This window comes from Trematomus bernacchii, unplaced genomic scaffold, assembly GCF_902827165.1.
Source record: "Trematomus bernacchii unplaced genomic scaffold, fTreBer1.1, whole genome shotgun sequence".
NCBI classification, from domain to species: domain Eukaryota; kingdom Metazoa; phylum Chordata; class Actinopteri; order Perciformes; family Nototheniidae; genus Trematomus; species Trematomus bernacchii.
In genome coordinates this window covers 14,914,232-14,937,000 of record NW_022987564.1, presented here as the reverse complement: position 1 = coordinate 14,937,000, position 22,769 = coordinate 14,914,232, and the positions used below count along the sequence as shown (strand labels likewise).

The 22,769-nt window shown below is 40.1% G+C and overlaps 2 protein-coding genes across 2 annotated transcripts; one reads left to right on the top strand and one right to left on the bottom strand.

The window, feature by feature from the left end:
* Positions 1-1,474: 1,474 nt before the first annotated feature.
* On the bottom strand, positions 1,475-15,502 carry psmb2 (proteasome 20S subunit beta 2). Its single transcript, XM_034125141.1, has 6 exons — positions 15,262-15,502; positions 14,300-14,422; positions 14,056-14,126; positions 2,685-2,847; positions 2,304-2,353; positions 1,475-1,691 (listed from the first exon to the last, which is right to left on the bottom strand). The coding sequence occupies exons 1-6, from the start codon at positions 15,350-15,352 to the stop codon at positions 1,590-1,592; spliced, it is 600 nt and encodes a 199-aa protein (XP_033981032.1). The 5' UTR covers positions 15,353-15,502; the 3' UTR covers positions 1,475-1,589.
* Positions 15,450-17,090, top strand: cdca5 (cell division cycle associated 5). The gene has a single exon (XM_034125139.1). The coding sequence runs from the start codon at positions 15,629-15,631 to the stop codon at positions 16,394-16,396; it is 768 nt and encodes a 255-aa protein (XP_033981030.1). The 5' UTR covers positions 15,450-15,628; the 3' UTR covers positions 16,397-17,090.
* The last annotated feature ends 5,679 nt before the right edge of the window (positions 17,091-22,769 follow it).

The window sequence follows — 22,769 nt, the reverse complement described above, 5'->3', positions numbered from 1 at the left end:
GCTCATCCTTGATACTTCCAAACTAATTTCAGTAACAAATACTTTTTCTTTTTAGCACAGTGTCAGCACATCTACTCAAATGCAGCCTGTGGCTTTAGCATTGAGGAGTTGTTTCATATCAGGAATGTGATGCCTGACAGAGGTAACAGAGACGGTGCAGTATCAATAATCATAGTGCTGACAGTGTGCAGGAAATCAACGCTTTCATTTAAATCTTATCGTGTTCTTATCCAGCAGATGTGAATAACATGGTTTTGAGCTACTTAGACATTTAAGATTTGGTGTATTTGTATACAATTGCACCCTGATAATGAGCTATAATTATGTATAGCTCAATTACTGACCCATCAGCATGTGACTTGAGTGACTGTCAATCTTGATAGTTACTTTAACTGTTAGTAGAAATTGGTGAGGAAAAGTGTCAAATTGTGTAACCAAAAACTGTTTTGAAAAGACCAGAATGATCTTTCTTTCTTTTCAGAAGATGATATCTGGGGCATTATTTGAAAGAGAAGGGGAAAGAAAGAAAGAAAGAAAGAATACAAGTTTGTTTTCTGGAGAGTGTAGAACTTATTAGAACAACTGAGCGAACTACATCTGCTGATGAAGACTGCGAGGTGTGATTAATATCCCCATGAAAAGCAGACCTTGATTACACCTTAATAACAGCAGTAAAACACAAACACTTGGATTGATCTGTATCTTCTGCTTGTTGGCCTATTCAAAATGCAGTGTTGATAGAATGGATATCTGATGATGTCTTTGGCACATAATAATTCACTTTGGTTCATATTTCATAATTCAGTGTATTGGTGGTGAAATAACCAGAGGCTGCACCAATAACAGCACATACAGTATTTCAACTTGGATTTACTTTTAACCCTGCTCAGGCGAATCAGTATCAGAACACCTGTACCACTTAAGCTGAAGCATTAGTTCTGCATCTGATGCCAACTCTGTGCAGGTTGTTTACCGACTGCATCAGAGGTTTGATAAAGCTCTATTTCAGGTCATATTTTGGAGATCATTCAATTAACTACATGGATATATAGATTTCAATAATATCAGGGTTTCATGTTAACAAATACCTTGTTTTAATAGATATCATCCATTTCTTAGATACCTAATTAAACTATATCACATAGTTTGTACATTGAATTTCCCCTGCAGGGATAAATAAAGTAGGCCTTAGCTTGAAACTAATAAATATCTTTGGTTTTACTTTAACAATTAATACCATGTAGTTTGTTCATTTGCAGAACACATTTGATCAGAAATCTACTTTTCCCTTTTTTAAGTAACATCATATGTGCATGTTTGTTTTATTACACGTGTACAAGCACGAGCTGTGTACATTGCACACGCACACTCACTGAGTACAAGTGCAAAAGTACACAGCCAGAAGGCTGTTCTCTTTCCATGTGCAGATGAGTAGACTAGAGAGCAACGAGAAAGCACCACAGGGACAAAGAGCTTGTATCTCAACTGTGTGTCACTTTTTATTGGAACAGAAAGAGCAAGGAGGTCAATGGTACAAAAAAAAGGGAAAGAAACGAGGGCGTGAGGGTCGGTTGTTAAGCAGTGAGCGGTCACTTGGCGCCAGAGCAGAGCTTCTCCAGGTCATGGATGCCCTCCTTGTCAATCAAACGGACAGTGAAGGAGGGAAGGTTCAGGATGAAGCGCTTCCTCAGCTGGAGGGGGGGGGGGGGGGGGGGGGGAAACACACGAGAAATATTAAGATGAGGCACGAATAAGCAGAATGGATGTAAAATCAGGATGATAAACAAAGTGGGATACTGCCATTACTGAACCTATGTACGTTTATATACATTAACATGTATAAATATATAAATGACGCTTCGGTACAAAGTAAATGTGAATAACATTCCCTTTTTACTAGCCAAGAGCGATGCAAGGCAAGGGGATTAGCTAACTGTAACTCAAGCTAAGCAATAATTAGCCGCATAGCTGTAACTTAACTAGGTGACATGGATCTGGCATTGATGGATTTGTAATGTTAGATAATATAGTCATTTACAATGGCAAGCTAGTTAGTATCCCAAACATAGAGGAAAATTAGTTATTCTAAATATGATATACAATTGTTATGTAATATCATGTTGTGTTTTCTACATCTTGCTTTTGAGGCTCATCCATGTGAGCCAAATCAGAGGTCCTGTAGACGTCACTTTTTTGCAGAGCTAAGTTTAGCAGAGGCTAAACAACATCATAATAGTTTAATAAGGTGCTTGTAATTCCTATTAATACGAAATGACAGAATAAGTTAAATGTATTGAACTCACTTCCTCAATGCACTTCTTCAGCAGATCCACGGCCTCCTCTCGGGTCAGATCTAGAACACACAAACATATTATTATCATATTAAAACAAAGAGGAAACACTTCTTTAATAGTTAAGAAATCAAGCAAAATAATATTTGATGCCAGTTTTACAGATTCAACAGGGATATTTTCACTTCATACTGCCATGGCATAAACATACAAATCGTACTACTCTTTGCATTTAGGTTCAATGATTACATTTGAAAAGAGCCCTTACAGTGATGCAAGTCTGTACCGGGGCTAGAGTGTGAATCCACTACAGTCCTGAATCATTTCCTTTATTTCTCTCTCGTCTCACAGGAGCGATAAAGAGAAAGACATCATGCATGAGGCATCACTGACCTGGTTTGTAGTGCTGGTCAAGGATGGAGAGAGTGAGGAAGGCTCCGTAGCCGTGGGCAGCGAAGGGGGCCTTGGACAGGGAGGACAGGTAGTCCATGTAGTAGAGACCGGGGCCGTCCGTCTCATCGTAGCCCGCCAGCAACAGGTTCACATGGTAAGGAGTCTGAAGGCAGAGAGGAGGGTTAGGATCCAGGGATTTAACAAGGTGTAATGCTGTTCACACCAAATATGGAGTCTGGCCTTTGGGATCATTCGTGTTAATTCAGACTCTTGGGAGGCTGAGAGGACGAGGGACTAACATGTAGAAACAAACGTTGTTTCTTTATGCTATTGATCCGCTTTACTACAGCAGTTTGTTTACTCCCGTAACATAGTGATGTCACAATCTAACACTCACACTTCAATTGGCTAGGGCGCATGTACAATGTGACACATTGATATGTCCCTCCCCTTAGCCTAAGTGGTTGATCAGTCACAGCATAGCCGGCCAGCTAACCAATCAGAGCAGACTGGGCTCTGGTTTCAGACAGAGGGTGAAAAGAGGTGCTGCAGCACAGGCAGTATGAAAAAAAAAAAAGAGCTTTTCTGAACATTAAAGTGTGTAAACATGTCCCAGTAGAGGCACAAATTACAAATATCAACCTTTCAATTAGCATAATAGGGCCCTTTAATAGCAATTAACAAATCAAAAGGGATGCCTGTATAACACTCCATAAAAATGAGGCATGTCACAGCGACATAAGGGTGCACACAGTTGGTTTTTTCTCCCTTCATTTCTGATTTAACGATTTCAGGAGCATCTTAGGACTGATAGGCTTTTGCGATGCAGCGTCTCTCAATTTAAGGCAAATTGAACACTTATAACTTCCACATTATGCGAAACCCGGCTCAGATTCCCTTCTTCCGGTAACTTTGCATAGATTGAATAGAGAAAATGTGCTTCCACATACATGTTGCAAAGCCAGACGTATCTCTACGGCACTTCCTCAGTATGGAGACTACGCCAGAGAAAGCGTTACAGAAAGCTTAACAGCTGGCAACTGCCTGGATATGTAAACATGAGTATATGCTGCGTGTATTTTATCGTCATGTTGCACGATATTGCATATGAATAGTTCTTCTCTCCAATTAGAGGCGCCAACATTACCATCAGTAGGTTTCAGGAACCAGATCACGCGATCGAGACATCTTACAACTTGAAAAGCACAACTTCTTTCTGCACTAATTGCGATTATTATTTAACTCAGACTTTCTGGCTCTGAATGAAGTGACTCTCACGGCGGCAACTTTAACACAGCACCCAGAACAGAGAGAGAGATCTCAGGGAGGGTAGCCGGGGAGAGTTGGAGGGTTAGGGAAGGTGAAAGGGCGTCACAGGACAGAGGAGGTGAGTGTGTTGGAGAGGAGGGGGGAAATCAGGGTGTCACCGGCAGTGTGACATCTGCTGGGAGTCAGCACCCCTGTTGCTCCTCCATCGCGCCCTCCCTCCCTCTTCATCCCTTCTTTACCTCCCTCCCTCCTCCCCTCTCTGCCGTCTTCACCCTGTGCCCTGGAGTAGTGCCAGGGCTCATTAAAAACTTCTAAAGTCGTTTCTCTTGCCCCCTTCCTCCCTCCCCCCTTCCTCTCTTATTAAATTACATCTTTTACGCTTCCAGCCTCTTCTCCGTTCTCTTCCTCCAAAACACTAATTTTCTCTCTTCGTTGTTGCAAGCTACTGTTCCTCATTTAAAAAAAATCCCTTTAAAAGCTAGACAGTTTTTGCAGATTTCAAAACAACTTATGGCCTACATGTTTGACTGAGTCAGAAGCAGTGCGCTGTGTCGGGTTGAAATGCAAGAAGAATACAATATAATACTGCATTTTCTATCCTGCAGTGAGGCAAATGTGATTCATACGACGCCAGGCGAGTTGTGATCTGCGCACCTGCCCTCTCATTTCAATTTATCTCTGAGCAGCCTGCTTATTTCTGTGACTTGTGTGTTAGCTGTGTTTGCCACAAGGGCAATGATGATCGTTATGCTCCCTGTGGAGCAGGCTTTAGTCTGTGTGTTAACGATGAACGCACACATGTGAGAGAGTGTGTTTGTTAGTGTGCACAACAGGCGTGATTCTCAGGTTGGATATCTACGTGTGTGTGTGTGTGTGTGCTTTAACTCCTCCGTGAGCATGTGAACGCCCCAGTGGTGTCACCCCCACCCACCAGACACCTGTCTCGCTGGTTACAATGTAACAATAATACGGACTTGGCATCAAAATAACCTTCCCTTCCCATGTCACCTAGGAGGGAAGCAGGCACCTTGTTAACCCAGCCACCTGAACTCACACCCATGTTCACATACAAACAATACACATCATATGTTTTAACCCCCACCCCACCCCTGCTGCCGTTTGTTTCTCAGCCAAACAAGGAGACCGTTGAAACAAAAGCTTTAACTGTGTGTTTTTTCTGATGCCTTCAGCAGACACTAACCACCTCCAATTGTTTTTAGGGATTTTTCTAAAAATATTCTTTTATTTTCATTCTTGATGAGATTGATACCACCTTCAAGTACGATCAAAATGAAGCCGCAGCTAGCACGAGCTTAGCTTAGCACAAAGACTGGAAATTGAATGAAACTGCTAGCCTGGTTTACAAAAAACTAGCCGAGAGATAATTCAAACTACCATAAACCACCAAGTGTAGCTTTTAAGTTAGTAACAACAATGATAAATTATTGTTGTAATTAGGCCGGCAACTAACAAATATTTTCATCATTATTTGTGAAAAATGGCAGCTACATTTTCCCAAAACACAAAAAGTATTACAATTTAAGCTTTAAAAATGGCAAAAACGAATTGTCAAATCAATCAAATGTTCAATCACAGTTGTACACTGACTTACAGGATTATTATTTTTAAAACGTTGAACTCTTAATTTGAGAGCTTTGTCAAGTTATCGTTGGAAAGAGCCAAGCTAGCGGTTTCTAGTCTTTGTGCTAAGCTAACGGGCATCTAGAAGTAGCTTCATATTCAGTGTGAGAACACGAGTGCGATTGATTCTCTTAACAAACGCAACACAAAATAGGAAAATTGACGATCTCTCCCTTAAACACATTATGAATGTAAGACTCTGAGCAATTTTTATAAAAGAGCTTTAGCTGTTACACAAATTAAGGTCAGGCCGCTAAAAATCATCGCAAACTGATCCCCAAACTCTCTGCTGCCACGTTCCAGCACTCCCTCCCTCCGTTCCTTCCTCCCACTGCCTCCCTCTCCCCCTATTTTTGCACCCTGCCCCGGGGCATGTTCTCTTTATTGGCATTTCTCTCAATCTGCTGTATTAATTGTTCATCTGTGCAGGAGCAGGGGAGCTGTACGCAATATGGCACTAGTAATTATTTGTAACCATTGTGTGCCCGCCCCTGCTACAAAATATTTTACAAACCCATATGGGGCCAGCTGTAGACCACCAGCACTCAGAGGCTAACTGTTGCTGCGGCTATTGAAAATCTGAAAATAAATAGCTTTTGTTTTTTGGCTTCATATCACAAAACATATGTAAAACAAAAATGTAATAAAAGAAAATCGAAGTGATATTTATAACCTGTCTGCCTCCACTTCCTGTATCTATTTACCTCATGTCTCAGACGTCTTACATTCGTCAATTCAATATCAATTTAATCTGCACACCTCTTCAATCTGCAATTCTTTGGCAAATATTGCAGCACATCAGACAGGAAGCTAAAACCAATAGAGGCAGAGCAGATGCTGAGTTTCAATGCCCTTAAAACTTTAGCAGTTGTTGTTTTGCTCTGCAGTGAATTTCATGTGTATCATTACCGATACGCAGGCAGCAGAGTCGAGGCCTCAGGTGATTCTGCTTACCGGTTTTTTTCTTCTCGTCTCCTCTCTAAAGCTTGAGTGAGAGCAGTACTCCAGAGGTTAGCGGAGTTGTTTTTGTGGACGGGCGGCTGGTAAGCACACGGCCGTATGTGAACGGGGTTTCGCTTACTCTGCGCCGACATGCTCTGCTGACTTTAGCTAACTACACCTCCCGGAGGTCTGCAGCCACTGGGGTATGACATCTCTCAGACTAAAGGACTCGTCTGTAATTTATCCTGCAGGAATAAGGCCATCAGAATGAACAATATACCACCGATTAATTTATCAGCCAGTGGTTTTTAACCTAAGGCTCTGGATGTGCCAGTGGGATCACATGAGGATTTTTTTTTTGTTTGAAAGATGATTTAAGGATGGTAGAAAAAAAAAAGATTTGATACAAAAAGCAGATCATTATCTTTCCTTTCTGTCTGGCCTCAACTTGAATCTGGAATGATTTAATCAGATTAATTAAAATAAAGTCCAACATATGCAGCCAGTTCCCCAGACAGCGACTGAGCATTGTCTTGGACTACAGGCGGTGTATACCAACATTTACATGAAATGTTGCTTTAGTCAACTAATTGGCTTAATGTATGCCGAACATGTTTTAGAAATGTTTTGTTTGGGATCCAACAACTTTATATATTTGTCTTTAATCAATTTTGGAAGTTGTGTTTCCTTAAAGCAAACACCATAACGTAAGACTTAGTTTTTCTTCAATTGACCAAAGTATTGATAGATGTAGAAAGTTCTGTAAAACATATTATTATCCTACATTTAAAGAAATTGTGTAAAGCTAAAAATGGTATAAACAACTGACATATTTTAACAAGTGTGTCAAGTAATGAATGATTTACTTCCTAAACGTCAGGGTGTGACGCTGATCACTGAATATATTTGGAGTTCAGGGTTGAATACAAATATATTTTTTCTACTTTGTAGATCTAACGGTATAAATATATGAATGTGAAAGAGAATAGATTGATCTATGAGAAAATAAGAGTTGTGAGTGATTGTAGAAATTGTTTGTTTAACACTTCTTCAAAGGGAATCATTATCGACCAAAATAAGACACAAAATCAGGTCATTTTCGATCTTCTGCACGTTTGTAAAAGAAGTGTTACTTGTAGTTGATGTTAAAAGATGTTCACATTCAAATGGACACCACACATTAACTATTCCACATACTCAAGATGTTCTGGGGGGAAAAAAACCATTACAAAAAAAACTGTTTATACAACATAATTTGCAAATGTCTGTGTACTCTGGAGGTTGATGAATGTGAGGAGAGCATAGCTGGAGGAAGGTGTGGGAAGCAGCGGAGAAACTGCTACTGCTTCAGTTTCTGAGCACTCCTGAGAACGCAGCATTAGTAAATCCTGCACTCATAAAAACCAAATTCATAACCGTGAGGCACGAAAAATAACGATACACTCGCAGCTTATGGCAAGACATGAATATAAATGTTATCCTCCACAACATGAGCAACCTTGACAGAATAAAAACGATCCTATAGGTCCCTCCTGCATCTTGTATTTCTGTGTGTATGTTGACTCCTACTCGTTCTCACACTCCGGTCTGTGTGCTGTTGTCTACTGGGCCTGGCTGTTTCCCCCTGGGACCCCCGCTCCTCCTCCCCCTCCTCCTGCTCCTGCTCTACCCCTATCCCCCGTTCGATGTGTCCCACATTCCCTCCTCTGCCACACTAATTGTTTTTTGTAATTATTTTCACCCTTCTGCTATTGTGACAGGCAGCGGCTGCACTACTCTTAACAAATTAGTGCAAGAGTTACGATGCCAGGATACGAGAAGCGGAGCTGACGAGAGCAATGGGCGTGACATCTCAACGCACATATGTCATTACGTACACAAACAGTAACGTAAGTGCTGCAAGGTAAAAGCAAATGTAGAATAGGCAGGGCTAAAGATCATTAGTTGATCATTTGATACGGCCATGAGAAGAAAAATATGGAAATAATTGAAAAAAGGAGTCGAAGTAATATTCTTAAAGATTTTCCTTTAATGAATGCCTGTTGAGTCATCATCTATCGCACAATGATAGTGCGTATTTATGACCGACTGATGAAGCAGCCCAATGATGAAAGCCATTGCATTTGTCGTTTTACGAACTGAGTGTCTTTGGCGACATTCCTGGGGAAAATCCCAATTGTTGACATTGTTTGGATCTCTGGGAACTAAGACGCAAAACACACCCGCAATAACTGCTTACAGCTAAATAGAAAGAAGCGGAGATAGAAACTTGAAGTTGTTTTTATTACTGGCCTGTTAATGCTTCCTAAATGTGACAATGTGCAGCTTTCAGTCTTATGTGCAAAAGGTCATATATGTGGCTTTATTCTGATCAGTAGAACATCTAAATAATTGATAGAAAAGGGTATCCTAATGTTTTACAAGCGGCACTTTGTGCTAACAAGTCTGCATAATATGTGTTACTAGGGCTGGGTATCAAACTTCACTACTTTTTTTAAATAGAGTATTGAATGACATTCTTAAATGCTTTTACTTCCTCTTTAATCTAATATGTACTGTTTTAAAGTTCTTTACCCTTGATGTGTTAAGCAGTTTGGCATATTTTGTTCTAGTTTTTTGTTTCCCTCTAAGCATCAAGGGTTGTGTTTGTTGTACAGAACATAAAACCCTATGAGGCACTTTAGTGAGATTAGTTTGGATAAACTGAATGCATTTCACTTTTAAAAAAGAAGAAGAAAAAGTTGCCTAACAGAGAAACAATCAGTACTTGATGGATATGTTCAATACTCGCGCAAATGGGGGTGTAATGGAAAATCAACCGACCTTTAAAACTTAACCTATAGTTCTGAGTGATAAATTAACTACTGTAAGTCTTACAGTTTGTTTAAATTTATAGTATAAATGTACATAAAAACAAGTTATTGCCCTGTAGTTTGTGGTATAAAAGTGTATTTTGCTTCTACATGACTCGCAGGCCTTAAGCACTGAAGATTAATGGTTTCTGGTTTATTTTCCTTTTGGAAAACTAAGCTAAGGCTTAAATAATAAAAAGGCAAAATTCTGTTCTTACAGATTTTTTGACAGATTTGGGTATTGAAGTGTTTAAGGTCAAAGCAATGGTAGTGTTTGATATGAATATACCCTGGGAAACTGGAGGGTAATGGTGAGAGACTCCTGCAGGCTCAGGTGGTTTCATTAAGTCTCAAAGGGAGAAACCTCCGTCACCACTCACAACAAGCTGACAAATGTACCTGCTCTGTCAAAATGCTACTGGTTCTCAAGCTGATAAGGGCACAAACAGGGGCTTTAATTACAAGGGAGACATAATTCCCAGTAGAACGTCTCCAATACTACATCCCAGCAGTGTCATGTTAGAGATGACATTAAGAGAGGAATGGCCGCTGTTGTGTTCGAGTGCCGAGTTTCTTGTTTTAGCCAAAAATCGATAATTCCATCTTTGATTAGGATCAGTAAACCTTCCACATATGTTACCGTCGCTGTCATTTGAGTGAAGTGAGTATTACTTTTGTATATAAATTAATTTGTGATTAGATCATTGGTTCCCTGCAGCTAAATTAGATTGCAAATGCAAACAGAGGATTGTAATTAAGTAGAAATAGAAATTAAAATATGTATAAGTTTGTTCACTAATTACTGCATAATGAATATGCTTAATTGACTAGTACAGAGGATTCATAAGATACTGTTTTGTTAACTGAGGACATATACAAGATACAGATGTTAAATGTTTTTGCAATGGTTTGAAAAATATTTTTAAAGAAGGGCTTATAGAGAACTGCAGTGACGCGTCCTAAAACCCGGAAGTAAACTCCTTCCGGTTCCTTCGTCAAAAACCAATGCAATTTCTCCATAGGATTTTGGAAAATAGCTCGAAATAAGGTCTGTGGTATAGACACACATTTAAGAGACGGATCACGTTTTGTTCAGCCGGATAATATCCACATGTCTACCCTACTTTTATAATTTTCTAAATCATAAATCTAGTCGCCAGAAGCAAAATGCTAACGTTATGCTATAAACGAACTACAGCAGGGTCGCTGCTTCAACGTCACGCCAACTTAAGATCGATATTAAAAACTACAGATTCAAAATGGTACAAGTTGAAGCATTTGTTTTAACAGTTTGCAAGAGCGCAGGCACTTGCTTTCAAGCAGAACAGGGCAAACAAACTTAGCGGGAGTGTTTTACGTGTTCGGTGTAATGACGTAAAACGGCCTCGACAACTTCTGTAGTCCTATTCAGCCACTTGTTAACAACCATCGTTTTTCAGACACGTAAACTCTTCAAAAATCACCAGTGGGGTCACTGCTGATGTATTTAATGTCGTAGAACAAAACGTGATCTGTCTCTTCAATTTGTGTCAACCACAGACCTTATTTCCAGCTATTTTCCAAAATCCTATGGAGAAATTGCTTTGCTTTTTGTCGAAGGAACCGGAAGTGGTAGAAATGCTAACTTACTTCCGGGTTTTAGGACACGTCACTGCGGTTCTCTATTATGGCGTTTCTTTGTTATGTAAATGGTCTCCAAGGGCTAAAATCCAAAAGTTCCCTCTTTGGAATTTCACACAATCATATCAGTCAGTATAATAAAAACTAATTGTATATTACAGTAGAACAAAATATGGTGAATTAATTAGCTGGTTGCTCTATCATATCTAGAAAACCCTTTTGGCCGGTGGGAACTTTGAGAAACGGGTTACTCCTCTGTACCTCTCCGACCTCCTGCACATCAACACACCCATCCGCACTCTCAGGTCTTCTGCTTCCCTCCACCTCACTGCACCCCCCTTCCGTTTAACCACCATGGGGTCTAGAGCCTTCAGCCGCTCTGCACCCCGCCTCTGGAACTCTCTCCCACCTGACATCCGCAATACTGACTCTCTCCCCATTTTCAAATCACGTCTCAAAACACATCTCTTCACACTCTCATATCCACCCTGATCATTATCCATCACACATCCTCTGTTTTTATTTATTTGATTGATTTATATACTGCATTGTCTTGTTTATGTCTCTTATGCTGGTGTTATGTATTGTGTATCTTGTTTTTTATGTGTTTGTACGGCGACCTTGAGAGCTTTGAAAGGCGCCTATATAAAATAAACGCATTATTATTAACTTATTCTGTTAAAAAGTGTGTTAAATTGTGGAGATTATCTTGTTAAATAAGAAAATACATGCATAGGAACTGATTGACTATCAAAGCGATTTTATTCTTTATCAAAACCCCCCTACTATAATTGTATTGGCTAGTTGCTGTGAGGACCTGAAGTGGATCAACCAGAAGAAATCTTCTCTTGATGCTAAAGTGTGCAGAAATGAGGTTCAAACAAGATATGTGCTCCATACTATGGTTATGATTATTGTCATATCTCTCATCAAACTGTAAAACAAACAAAATCTTCCCTACGGAAACATTTCAAAGAGATCAAAGTTACTACCACAGCTTTAGGAAGCTGATGGCTGTTTAATGGGCTGAGAGTAAAAGACCATCGGATTTAGAAACTACCAGTGCCAACAGAAACACATTATTTCAGACAACAATTTCAAATCAACACATCAATAAAAGAAATGGGATACATTTGTAATGGATATGTCAGGTAACACACACCATAATGCAGTTTTCTTCACTTTGATATGTGGTCTTTTTAATGCTTTGGCTATAAAAGTTTGATTGTTTACACATTTTTCCTTACAAACCCACAACAGCTAAATCCAGGGTTCTTACACCTTTTCCAAAGTCAAATTCAAGCAGTTTTCAAGCATTTTCAAGGTGCATTTTCAAGCTTTTCAAGCATCTTACAGCTGTTGTAAATTACATATTTATATACACATACTTATACTCAAATGATTATTTCCCTACCTCACATTAAATCAGATGGTCTTTATGCTATAAACAACCAAATGTGTGTTTCATAATAGCATTCTACATGAGGATGAAAAATTAAAAATGTTAGAAAAGAAAACTAAGTTTAATATTTCAAAATGAGTGACCCATCTGTACGTAGACTGAGCATCCCATATAACCTGGCTGAGCCAATATAAAACAATCAGCCAAATAACTTTTCAATATATTATTGATTACTATTTTTGAGGTACTTTTAGGTTGGCAGTAAACACAAGTCAGAGGTAAATGGTGTACTTTGACTCCACTACATGTATTTAATACCTTTAGTTACTTTACAGATGTGGATGAATGATGTGAAATATAATCAAGTGTTAAATCAGACTTTAGTTCCACCTGGAGTAAATTCACAAGCTACTCTGTAGTATACAAAGTCATTCAAACTAGCTGCACCTTTACCAGCTTTGAGAACACTTTCATGATCAATCATTATAAAACATATCATATACAATTATTAGGGATGCTCCGATCGCCAATTTTAGAGCCGATCGCCGGAATCAGTATCGGCCGATACCGATATCGCTCTCTTTTCCTCTCTCCCCCTCTCTCTCTCTCCTGACAGCCTGTCAGTATCTCCTGCAGCTCACTGATCCAGTAATGAGCGACCCGACAGTGAAGAATAAATATATTTATAACTAGTTTAGCTTGTTCCAGAGGTAGATAAAATAGCTAAGTGTGTTAGGTCTAACTCTTAATGTGTGTTTTGCTCCGCTCACCGGTCCGTCACAGCGGGTGGAGCTGCAGGATTTCTGCTTCACACACACGTTGCATACCGCTATTTTATTGTCATTTTCGGACACTTAAAATACTGCCAGACTAGTGAAGCCATTTTGGCGAGCTTGTTTTGCCGCGCACAGAGAAAAGTGTCATGTATTTTACATGCAACGATAGCCTAATCTAAAATACTCTACTACGGCGTACCTTTCGTGTGGTGTGTGGCTCGTCAGCGCAGACTCTCGCATCGTTATTGTTGCACACTTTGCAGGAGGCTACTCTTGGGCTTCGCTTGACCCTCGTCTTAGCCATGGCTTGTATTTGTCTTCTGCTAGCCAACGCTCGTTGAAACGGCAACCTCCTGGCATACTGTCATCTATCACTCTCATCAGAATGCCCAGGTCACACACATAACAAAAACACTTGCCGGTCACGCGCATTGCGCGGGAAGGCCGGAGCGGAGCTGTTTTATGTAAAAGCGAAGCAATTAAGCGCGCTCCGACTTCTTTATTTTCTTTTAATCTAAAAAGCGAGGTAAATCATTTACAATTTCAAGCACTTTATCCCAAATTCAAGCACCATTCCCAAAATTCAAGCACTTTTCAAACCTTGAAAACACCTCGTACAATTTCAAGCATTTTCAAGGATTTCCAGCACCCGTACGCACCCTGTAAATCCCTACAGTTTGTGTGGACATACACAGCTAACTGGATTATATGGCCTACACTCTACAGAGTTTAAATTGTTTTGTCATAAGACACTCATCTGAATTGGCAAATTATATGTAGCTGTTATATTTCAACCAACAGAACATTAAAAACAATTGTATAAGCTGTGTTGATTGTGTTGTATTAGTAGTGTGTATAATAATAGTTACCCTGCTTCTAAGGTAGTCTGCCAGATTCTTTCTTGTGAAGTTAGCGGCGGCTGATGGACTGAGTTCATAACCTGAGAAAAACAATAGACAAAATATTAGACACAACATTTCTGGTCACTTCTTCTCTGGCATATACAATTTGCCTTCCAATATGGCAACTTTGCCAACATCTAGAGATAAAGGACACTTTCGAGAAAAAGGAATGAATGTTTCACAGCTGAATTAACAGCCATGGGGTCCTTACCATTCCTCATTTTGTAGAGCTGAAGGTTCTTCTGAATGTACTCTGCAAACTGTGCCGTGTCTCCCGCTTCTCCAACACACAGCAGCAAGATTTTCTCACTTAGTTTGAACATCTTGTCTTGGTCTGAAAAGCAACACAAAAAACCCACAATTTATTTATCCTGTGCGTTCTGCCTTCCTATACCCAGTTATTCAGATGTAAATCTCAGAGTCATAACACGCCTAGCACAATATCAAATTACTCTGATCAACCCCTTACCCCCAAAACACTATCACATAAATATTACTTTTATCTAGTCAGACATACAACAACAGTTGTGTTACTTCAGCAGCCCTGCACACTCTGTTTGGCTGACATGACATGCGATTATTGAATACATTAAGTTTTGGTGTAGTATCTAAATATGTATGTGTATAGGCTGTGAAAAATATATCCCCTGAAACATAAATAGATTGTAGGGTTTCAGAAATTGGCCATTAAGCGACTCCCAGAGTGAGTAACTTGAAATCAGTAAGCTCTTTCACTTTCACTGTCAGAAGCCTGACTTGGCAGCTAGTGCTAACCTGGCGAACTTCTTTATTTATTTAAAAGACGTAAAATATATGTAACTCTGTGCAGTACATAATCATTATTCTGCCCCTACACACATGCAAATGTGAGTAATGGAAAGAAATTGTGTACAAACAGAATATGTAAGATTATCCGCGACTTTAACGTAACGTTAGCTAGGGTTAGCTTTGTTAGCTTAAATTCAATTCGGAATATGAGTAAATTATGTGATATTAGAATAATGTATATATTACACACCAATATAACGTGATATTGGAATTATTTAAGCATGCTCTGTCAGTAACAGAAACGGGTTTAAGTGTGAACAAGAACTATAAAAACAGGTGTTGTTAGCAGGTTATAGCAAAATCAACCGACATAATGGCTAATGCTAAGCTAACGCGTTGTCATACCGTGTTTCATCTGAAGGATACTGCTGGCTGCAACATTATCGGCGGCAACCAGGACGAAATCCGGTCCCTGTATCCCGACTAAATATTCCATTTTGTATAACAGGTAAGACGTGAAGTATTCCTAAATATTATAGAAATAGCACACAAGTTCCTTTTAGCCTCGACTGTCCAGATTACACAGCAAAAGTTTGAGATAGGTGGCGCGGGATGTTGTCGTCACCGGAAACCGCGACTACGTCCTTTCAACGCGACTCGGGCGGGCAATTTGAGCGGACTGCTGTTGTTTGTAACAGCCTTGTGGCGATATTACTCTACAGTGTAGAACTCATCTAAACATACTCGGTTATATCGCCAGGATACGGTCAGTATGAACGAGGGGAAGCCCAAAAACATAATGGCTGAGTTAAAACCCATGAACGACTCGCAGAGAAGACGGTCACCGCGGTTGAGCTCTCCTCCGGCTAATATCCAGGTTAAACCTGACAACAAAATGGCGTTTGCTGCTAAACGCTCCATTACTGTGAGGAAAATAGCACCCAGAAAAACAGTCGCTCCGTCGGAGCAAAACAAGGAAAACACGCCAGCCCAGCAGAATAAGCCGAAGGTCTCCACCCCGGATCCTGTCCCAGGCCGTGGGGGCTCCTCTTCGGCGAAGAAGAAGAAGCTGAAGGCCGTTATCCTCTCCCCGATACTCCCCTCCTCACCGCCGGGCCCTTCTCAACCCCAGCCCCCGACAGTGGAACCAGGGGACGCTGTGTGGTCGCAGAAGGTGCGCCGCTCCTACAGCAGGCTCAGCGACCAGTCCATAAACAGCCCCGACTGCAAGGAGAACATGTTCGGCTTTCAGAACATGAACACCCCACAGGTGATCCGGAGAGTCGAGAGGCCGAAGGCAGGTCTGGAGCTTTCTGGATCCTTGTCTGGGCTGAACTCATTCACGTCTCTGCTTGAGGCGGAGGACTGTGGATCAGCCATACCTGAGATGGACCTAAACATCCCCGGAGTAGTTGTGGTGAAGCAGAAGAGAAGGAGGAATAAGGTCCAGCAGATCGGCACCACAGAGATGGAGGCACTGGCGGCCCAGATGAACGAAGAGTTTGAAAAGGCAGAGGAGTTTGAGTTGCTTGTGGAGTAAATAATGTGACTGAAAGACTGAAGGAATTTGTTATAGCATGCTATGTTCTAGCAGACATGCTGGAAAACATGCTTCTGAGAGGACAACACTGATATTCACACTTACATGTTTTTGTATATTTCTAGCTTTATATCATGTACATTCTTTTGAGTTGTTCAGTTAAATGCTCTCATTGTGTTTATTTGGGACATGTTCTATGTATCAGTAGGCAGACAAGTAAACCCTTAAACCTGTTCTTTGTTGTTTTTTTAAACATTATACAGATTTCTTTACTGTGATTTAAATATCTTCTATCTGTCATGTTTAAGGTCCAACATAAACAAAAACAAATGTATTTAATTTTAAATTGTTTTAAACGTTTTAATTGTATTTTGAATACCAAACTTATTGATGGAGCGAATAACTAAAATTGGAAAAATATTCAACAGTTTAATACGGATAGTTATCCCATGTGGTAGCTGTAGTTTTGAAACTTTTAAACATTATTTTGAGTAATGATAGGGTCCGAAAGCTATAAAGGGATGTTTTTATACCAGTAGAAATACATCTGACCTTTCTTAAATATAAGAAATCTATATTTATTTTTGCTTGCCTGTAAATAAAATGTCAACAAATCAAATCCCCTGATTTAGAGGGTCCTTCAGCAACAATACTGTCTATTTTAAATAAATATGTGTCTTCTGCCTTAACAATACATTTTGAGGTGTTTTTTTTTAGTAATAGTTCAAATTTAATAAAACGAAAAACCAATTTGCAGAGCACAGGCTTTGAACAAACAACACAGTCCTTTACATATTGAAACATGACTGCAGTTAAGAGACTGTCATACAAAACACATTAATATAATTAAAAGTGTTCTGAGCTTTAAAAAGTGACTGTTGGAGCTGTGAGGGAGAGTGATGGCACTTGTTAGTGATGAGGTTAACCTGCGCAGGGCCCTAACAAGCTTCTGTCTCAACCTTTATATATAGAGTTTATGCTAACAACACATTCCTATACGCAGCACTGGTCTCCAGTGATTATAATGAGGCAGTCTGTGCGATCTGTCTGGATTTAATGAGAATGGTGGACAGGTAAAACATTTTCCTCTAGAGTCTCTTAAAGGTGTAAATGGTTGTGTTGCATAATGTGCTCTAACGAGGGGGAGTGATCAACTGTCATGTCTGCCTCTAACTGCAGCATCCTCTCAGATAAGCTGAATGGATTCATACAGGTCCAACTTTCATTCATAAAACCAAAGGGTCATCATGGCTCTTGCAATTTCAACATCACAAAAATGTATAATTTCTATTTAAAGTAGGGTTTCTTGATGTTGTAATAATAATATTTTATGACAGTTTTATCTTAGACATTATGGATCTTATTAAGGGACAGAAACAACTACTGCTGGGCTTTGAATGCAACATTTTTTCAATTTGTATTCATAAATGTGCATGGGGAATATCTTGTAAGTAAAGACATTTGAAATTCCAGTGATTTAGTATTGTCTTGGTATTTGTAATATAACTCAGTAAATCTAGCAGTACTTAAAAGCCGAAGTAAACAAATGCTCTTCCATTTACTATTCAAAAAATATATTTAGACATTTTATTATTTCATTCAATCTTTTTTGAACGTTTTGGGAGCCACTTGATCCATACTGGTGTTGAAGTGTATTTCCCAGATGCTCTTTATTCCAGCTTTTATTCAACCCTTAGTTGTTTTAACAGCACCCAATTAAAACAACGCCAGTACTGCCACATACACAATAAATAAAACCAAAAGATCTTTATATACATGTAAAGAAGTCACCCAGCGTAGTTTTAGGATGCTGACAAGTTATATCTTCACCTGTTATACCAACCTTGAAAAAAAACGTTATAAACTATGAAGTTGGTTGTTTACATCTGCTGAAAGCACGTACACATGCTGATAGTATTTGTGTGTGTGTGAGCAAAAGAGACTTATAATGAGTGTGTAGCAGCGAGTGAGTAAATCAACAATTTGCTCACGCATTTTAGGGTGTGCAAAGCCTGCTCTGTTTTCTTCCTCAGGTGCCATTTCATGTTCTTACCCTTCATTTGGCATTTCAGCTGCCTGGGAGACGAGACATATTTCAACTTTTTTTTGCAGAGCACAACACATGGTGGCTTGCCTCTTTTTTCTGCATATTTTTAACAAGGTATTCATGTCTGCTTGTCACTATGACTGAAAGTAGAGTGTTTTGGAGCTGCCACTGCCAGAAACAGTTATTGATTTACAATGCTGCTGTTGCTTGGGTTTGAGTCTGTTCATGTAGATCTTTTTAGGGGAGGTTGGGTCTTTTACACTCATATTCATGTGTTTTTTTTACCCTCTCCCCTCTTGCTTTTTTTCCCTCTCTCCCCCCCTTCCTCCCTCCCTACATTTCACTCACGGCAGTTGTCGCTGGTTCAGCTTGACTGCTTCGTTAGGGCTCATCATTTGCATTCAGATTAATTATCTAATTACCGACAAATGTCCGGCGGCCACCCCACACTCCGGCTCGTCAGCTCTCAGCCTGTAATTATTTTAATCATTTACTTTCATCTGGAGCGTTCTTGCCATTCTCCTGTGTTTAGAGGCCATTCTTAATTACCCTGCCAAGACACTCTTTTCATGAGAGGGGAGGGAGGGAGGGAGGTTGGTTTGAGGGAGAAGGGAGCAATTGGGTGAGGGAACGTGTGTGTGTGTGTGTGTGTGTGTGTGTGTGTGTGTGTGTGTGTGTGTGTGTGTGTGTGTGTGTGTGTGTGTGTGTGTGTGTGTGTGTGTGTGTGTGTGTGTGTGTGTGTGTGTGTGTGTGTGAGAGAGAGAGACCAATGGGGACATGATCCAGAGGCTTTGACAGCACAGAGGAAGCTCCCTGCTCTGCTGGATGCTCTTTCCTCCCTCTCTCCTTTCTTTTTTTTCTCCCTCTTTTTGCTCCATGCATACTGCCCCCCACCCCCCACATACACACTGCCCCCCACCCCCCCAACCAACTTCCTCATCTCTCCTCTCACCCCCTCCTCCACGCCCCGCTTCCCCCCTCCGTTATACTTCCTCCCTTTTTTCCCTTTATCGCAAGCACACACAGGAATCGCCCGTGGGCTTCAGTGCTCTGACTGCTAATACACTGACACACACTTTCACACACACACACACACACACACACACACACACACACACACACACACACACACACACACACACACACACAGAAACAGGCAGACAAGAGAGAGTCATGTGCCCTGTTTGTGGCACTCATCAGGATGCACACATCTTTCCACTATCTGCTTGGAAAATCTATACTCCTCTCAGCTCTTCTGTCTGTTTCTGTCTCTTCTTTCTGTCTCCTACCATCAGCCTCCCTCCATCAGTCAGACCTGCATGGCTGCACTCTGCTAACATGTCTATCTGCTGCCTGTCTGTCTCTCTTCATCTCTATTTCCCTCTTTCTTCCCATTCCGGTGTGTTTGGACAGTAGCATCAGGCCTGCTGCTCCCCGTCCTCGATGAGGGACGACGGGTCATCTCTTTCTCTCCCCCCCCACCCTCCGTGTGACCGCTCCATAATGATGCTCTCACTCACCCCCTAAGCCACTCACCCTCCTCTCTCCCCCTGACTGCTCTTGTTAAGAAAAGCGAGAGTGAGAGAGACATAGAGAGAGAGATACAAGCTCTGTAATTGGGCTCTTGAATATTTAAGTCACTAGGGATGAAAGTTTAATGAAAAGATGATTATCTACCAGTTTATCACACTACTGTTTCATATTTCATTTTCATATCCCCGTTCCGAGCTGCATTGTCCGTTTTGGCAGCAGTGGGTGCAAACTCTGTGAATACTGATAAAGAAGGAGAAAATGCAAAGAGGAGGAAGGTTTAGGTCATGATACATAAAAAACACTTTAAGGAGACATACATGGCACTTGTTGTCATCACTGAGGTCCACGAGTGTCATTATTGCTCACTTTCATATGGGATTTCATCACATTGACCATCAGATACATATTTCTGTTAAAGCAGTGTAGCTCATTTACATTACCTAATGTGAGTTTTGATCCAGTGCATGTTGGAACATAGGCTATTAAGTAGTGGAGTTTAAAGGTGGACAGAAAATTAATTTGGCTGTAATCATCACTTTGTCCCAAAAGTCTACTATGAGCGATGTTGCACATATTGTCATCACAAGGCTACTCTTGTTGCTGGGTCAATAATCCATTTTGGCAGCTGTGGACTGAGTTATAATCCATTGAAAACCCTTCAGTCAACACTTAAAGGTGGGGTAGGTAAGTTTGAGAAACCGGCTCGAGATACACTTTTTGTTATATTCCATGGAATGCTCTTAACATCCCGATAGCAATGAATATCTTAAGTGCTTTGACAAAAAATGTCATCTGTGGAAGCCGTAATACTGTAAAAAGCACGACCAATCATTTTAGCCAGCCCGGCTAAAATAACTGGATGGCCTACCTGCCTGTCAGCCTTCCATCGGGGCACAAATGTATCTCGTGCCCTCATTGGTCATGTGCGCGTTCGTGTGTGTTGGAGGAGGGGCTCTGTAAGGAAGTGGCAGATTTTTTTCCGGTTGTGTATTTTCAAATTCTAGCGATCTCGAGCCGGTTTCTCCAAAATTACCTACCCCACCTTTAAGACCAAAAGGTGCCATTCAATTCTAAATTCTTTGTTATTTATGTTGATTTGGTCGCATTAGGAATGATTCTGTGATACATAAAATACATGGTTTCTACAGTATTGCTGTACATGTTGGCCCTTGTAATCCGGTGTGTGTGATGACAGAAAATGGGCAAAACTGATGTGTGGAAGAGAAATGTTAAGGCCAAAATGCAGAGGACGCATTATGTTGAAAACCAAAACTTTTCTGCTAGGCGCAATATCACTCGCACATTGACGCCAGTATATCAATGCTTAAATATACACAGTGTATAAGTCTATGTACTTTAATGGTAGAGAAAAGTCACAAAGCCAGTGAATTGAAGCTAACAAAAGCTAACAGCTAACATAAAATAACAATAGCTAACAATAGCTCAAATGAGCTAATAAAAGATAACAATAGCAAAAATTAACTAAGAAAATATAACAATAGCTAGCATAAGCTAACAATATCTAAAGTTAGCTAACAAAAGATAACAATAGCTGAAATGAGCTAACAAAAGATAACAATCAATTGGTCATACTGGACTGGTAAAGGCTGTTGCAGGAAACCTCCTAAATGTATTGGTTAGAATTAATTAGACTTTTGTGAAAGGAAGAATGTCTTATTGTTATAGTCTCATTTTAAGATGATCACAAGTTTTCATTATTACAAGTTGTTTTGGTCACACTGACTGACTGTCTTAATTCTCCTAAGAGCTTATGTTGTCTCATGAACAATGCAGTATTTTCTTTCAGAAACACTAAGGTCACTATTGCCTACACCTCTTTCAGAAACCCAAAGAAAAAGAGAATATATTTTTGTGTTTTCCCCTTTTGTATAATTTAGTTATCTCTTTGTGTAAACTGTATTTCTAAACAGAGTGCTTAAAGTACTCAAATATACACATTGATATATTAATGTCTATTCATTTTTTCATGAGCACATATTAACACCATGGTTCCATTTCTGTGGAATCAATCTGATCTTGTGTTGTCTTCTATGCATACAAAACATACAAAAGCTAAAGCTCTCTGTTTCAACATTAATTAAGAGATAAATTCAGTGGCAGTACTTTGGCCTGAAGCATCAGATGGTAACTTAACTCACACATTTCATCCCATTCTGTCACCTCCAAAAACACCCTAAAGACTGTTCAATAAAAAAGCACAAGGACACTCTTTCCTTTATTTAATCATGCGGGATAAACAGACGGCTGTTTGTTATTCATTCTCATTATTCATAATGGTGGCGACATTAATCCCCTTTTTGCGAGAAGATGGTGTGAAAAAGCCGCGTTGTGCTGCACTTTTGCCAAACCCCAGTGGAATAAAAGGGACTGCAGAGTTTTGAGGGGGATTATGCAGCGGACCCACACATAGCCTTAGGCCACAGTTTGGAAAGGGGACACAGTTTGGACGACAGAGATTAGACACCAAGGTTTGGTGCAAAGAGGCCATTTCCAGGCAAAGACAGCCTGCGTGGGTCAATACATGGGAAGACTATCTTCTCTGATAAATTAATTCTGGTAATAATACACAGATTTTACTTTGAATGCATGAAAATTAAGATAAGAGGGGATGCGTTCATAAGAGGCCTACATGACAAAAGCTTATACAATTTGCATTCTTTGTTATTTGATAAATTTTTTGGCAAAGTTGCGGGGATAAATTCATGAGCTGCATTATTAAAGAGCTTCAGCTTCATCTACAGAACACCATATGTTGATCCGTGCGCTTCAGAA

Coding starts and splice junctions, on each gene's coding strand:
- psmb2 (XM_034125141.1), bottom strand. CDS start 15,352: ATGGAATATTTAGTCGGGATACAGGGACCGGATTTCGTCCTGGTTGCC. Junction 2,848..14,055: donor CAGACTACCTTAGAAGCAGG/GTAACTATTATT, acceptor CTCTGCCTTCAG/ACTCCTTACCATGTGAACCT. Junction 2,354..2,684: donor TGACCAGCACTACAAACCAG/GTCAGTGATGCC, acceptor TGTGTGTTCTAG/ATCTGACCCGAGAGGAGGCC.
- cdca5 (XM_034125139.1), top strand. CDS start 15,629: ATGAACGAGGGGAAGCCCAAAAACATAATGGCTGAGTTAAAACCCATG.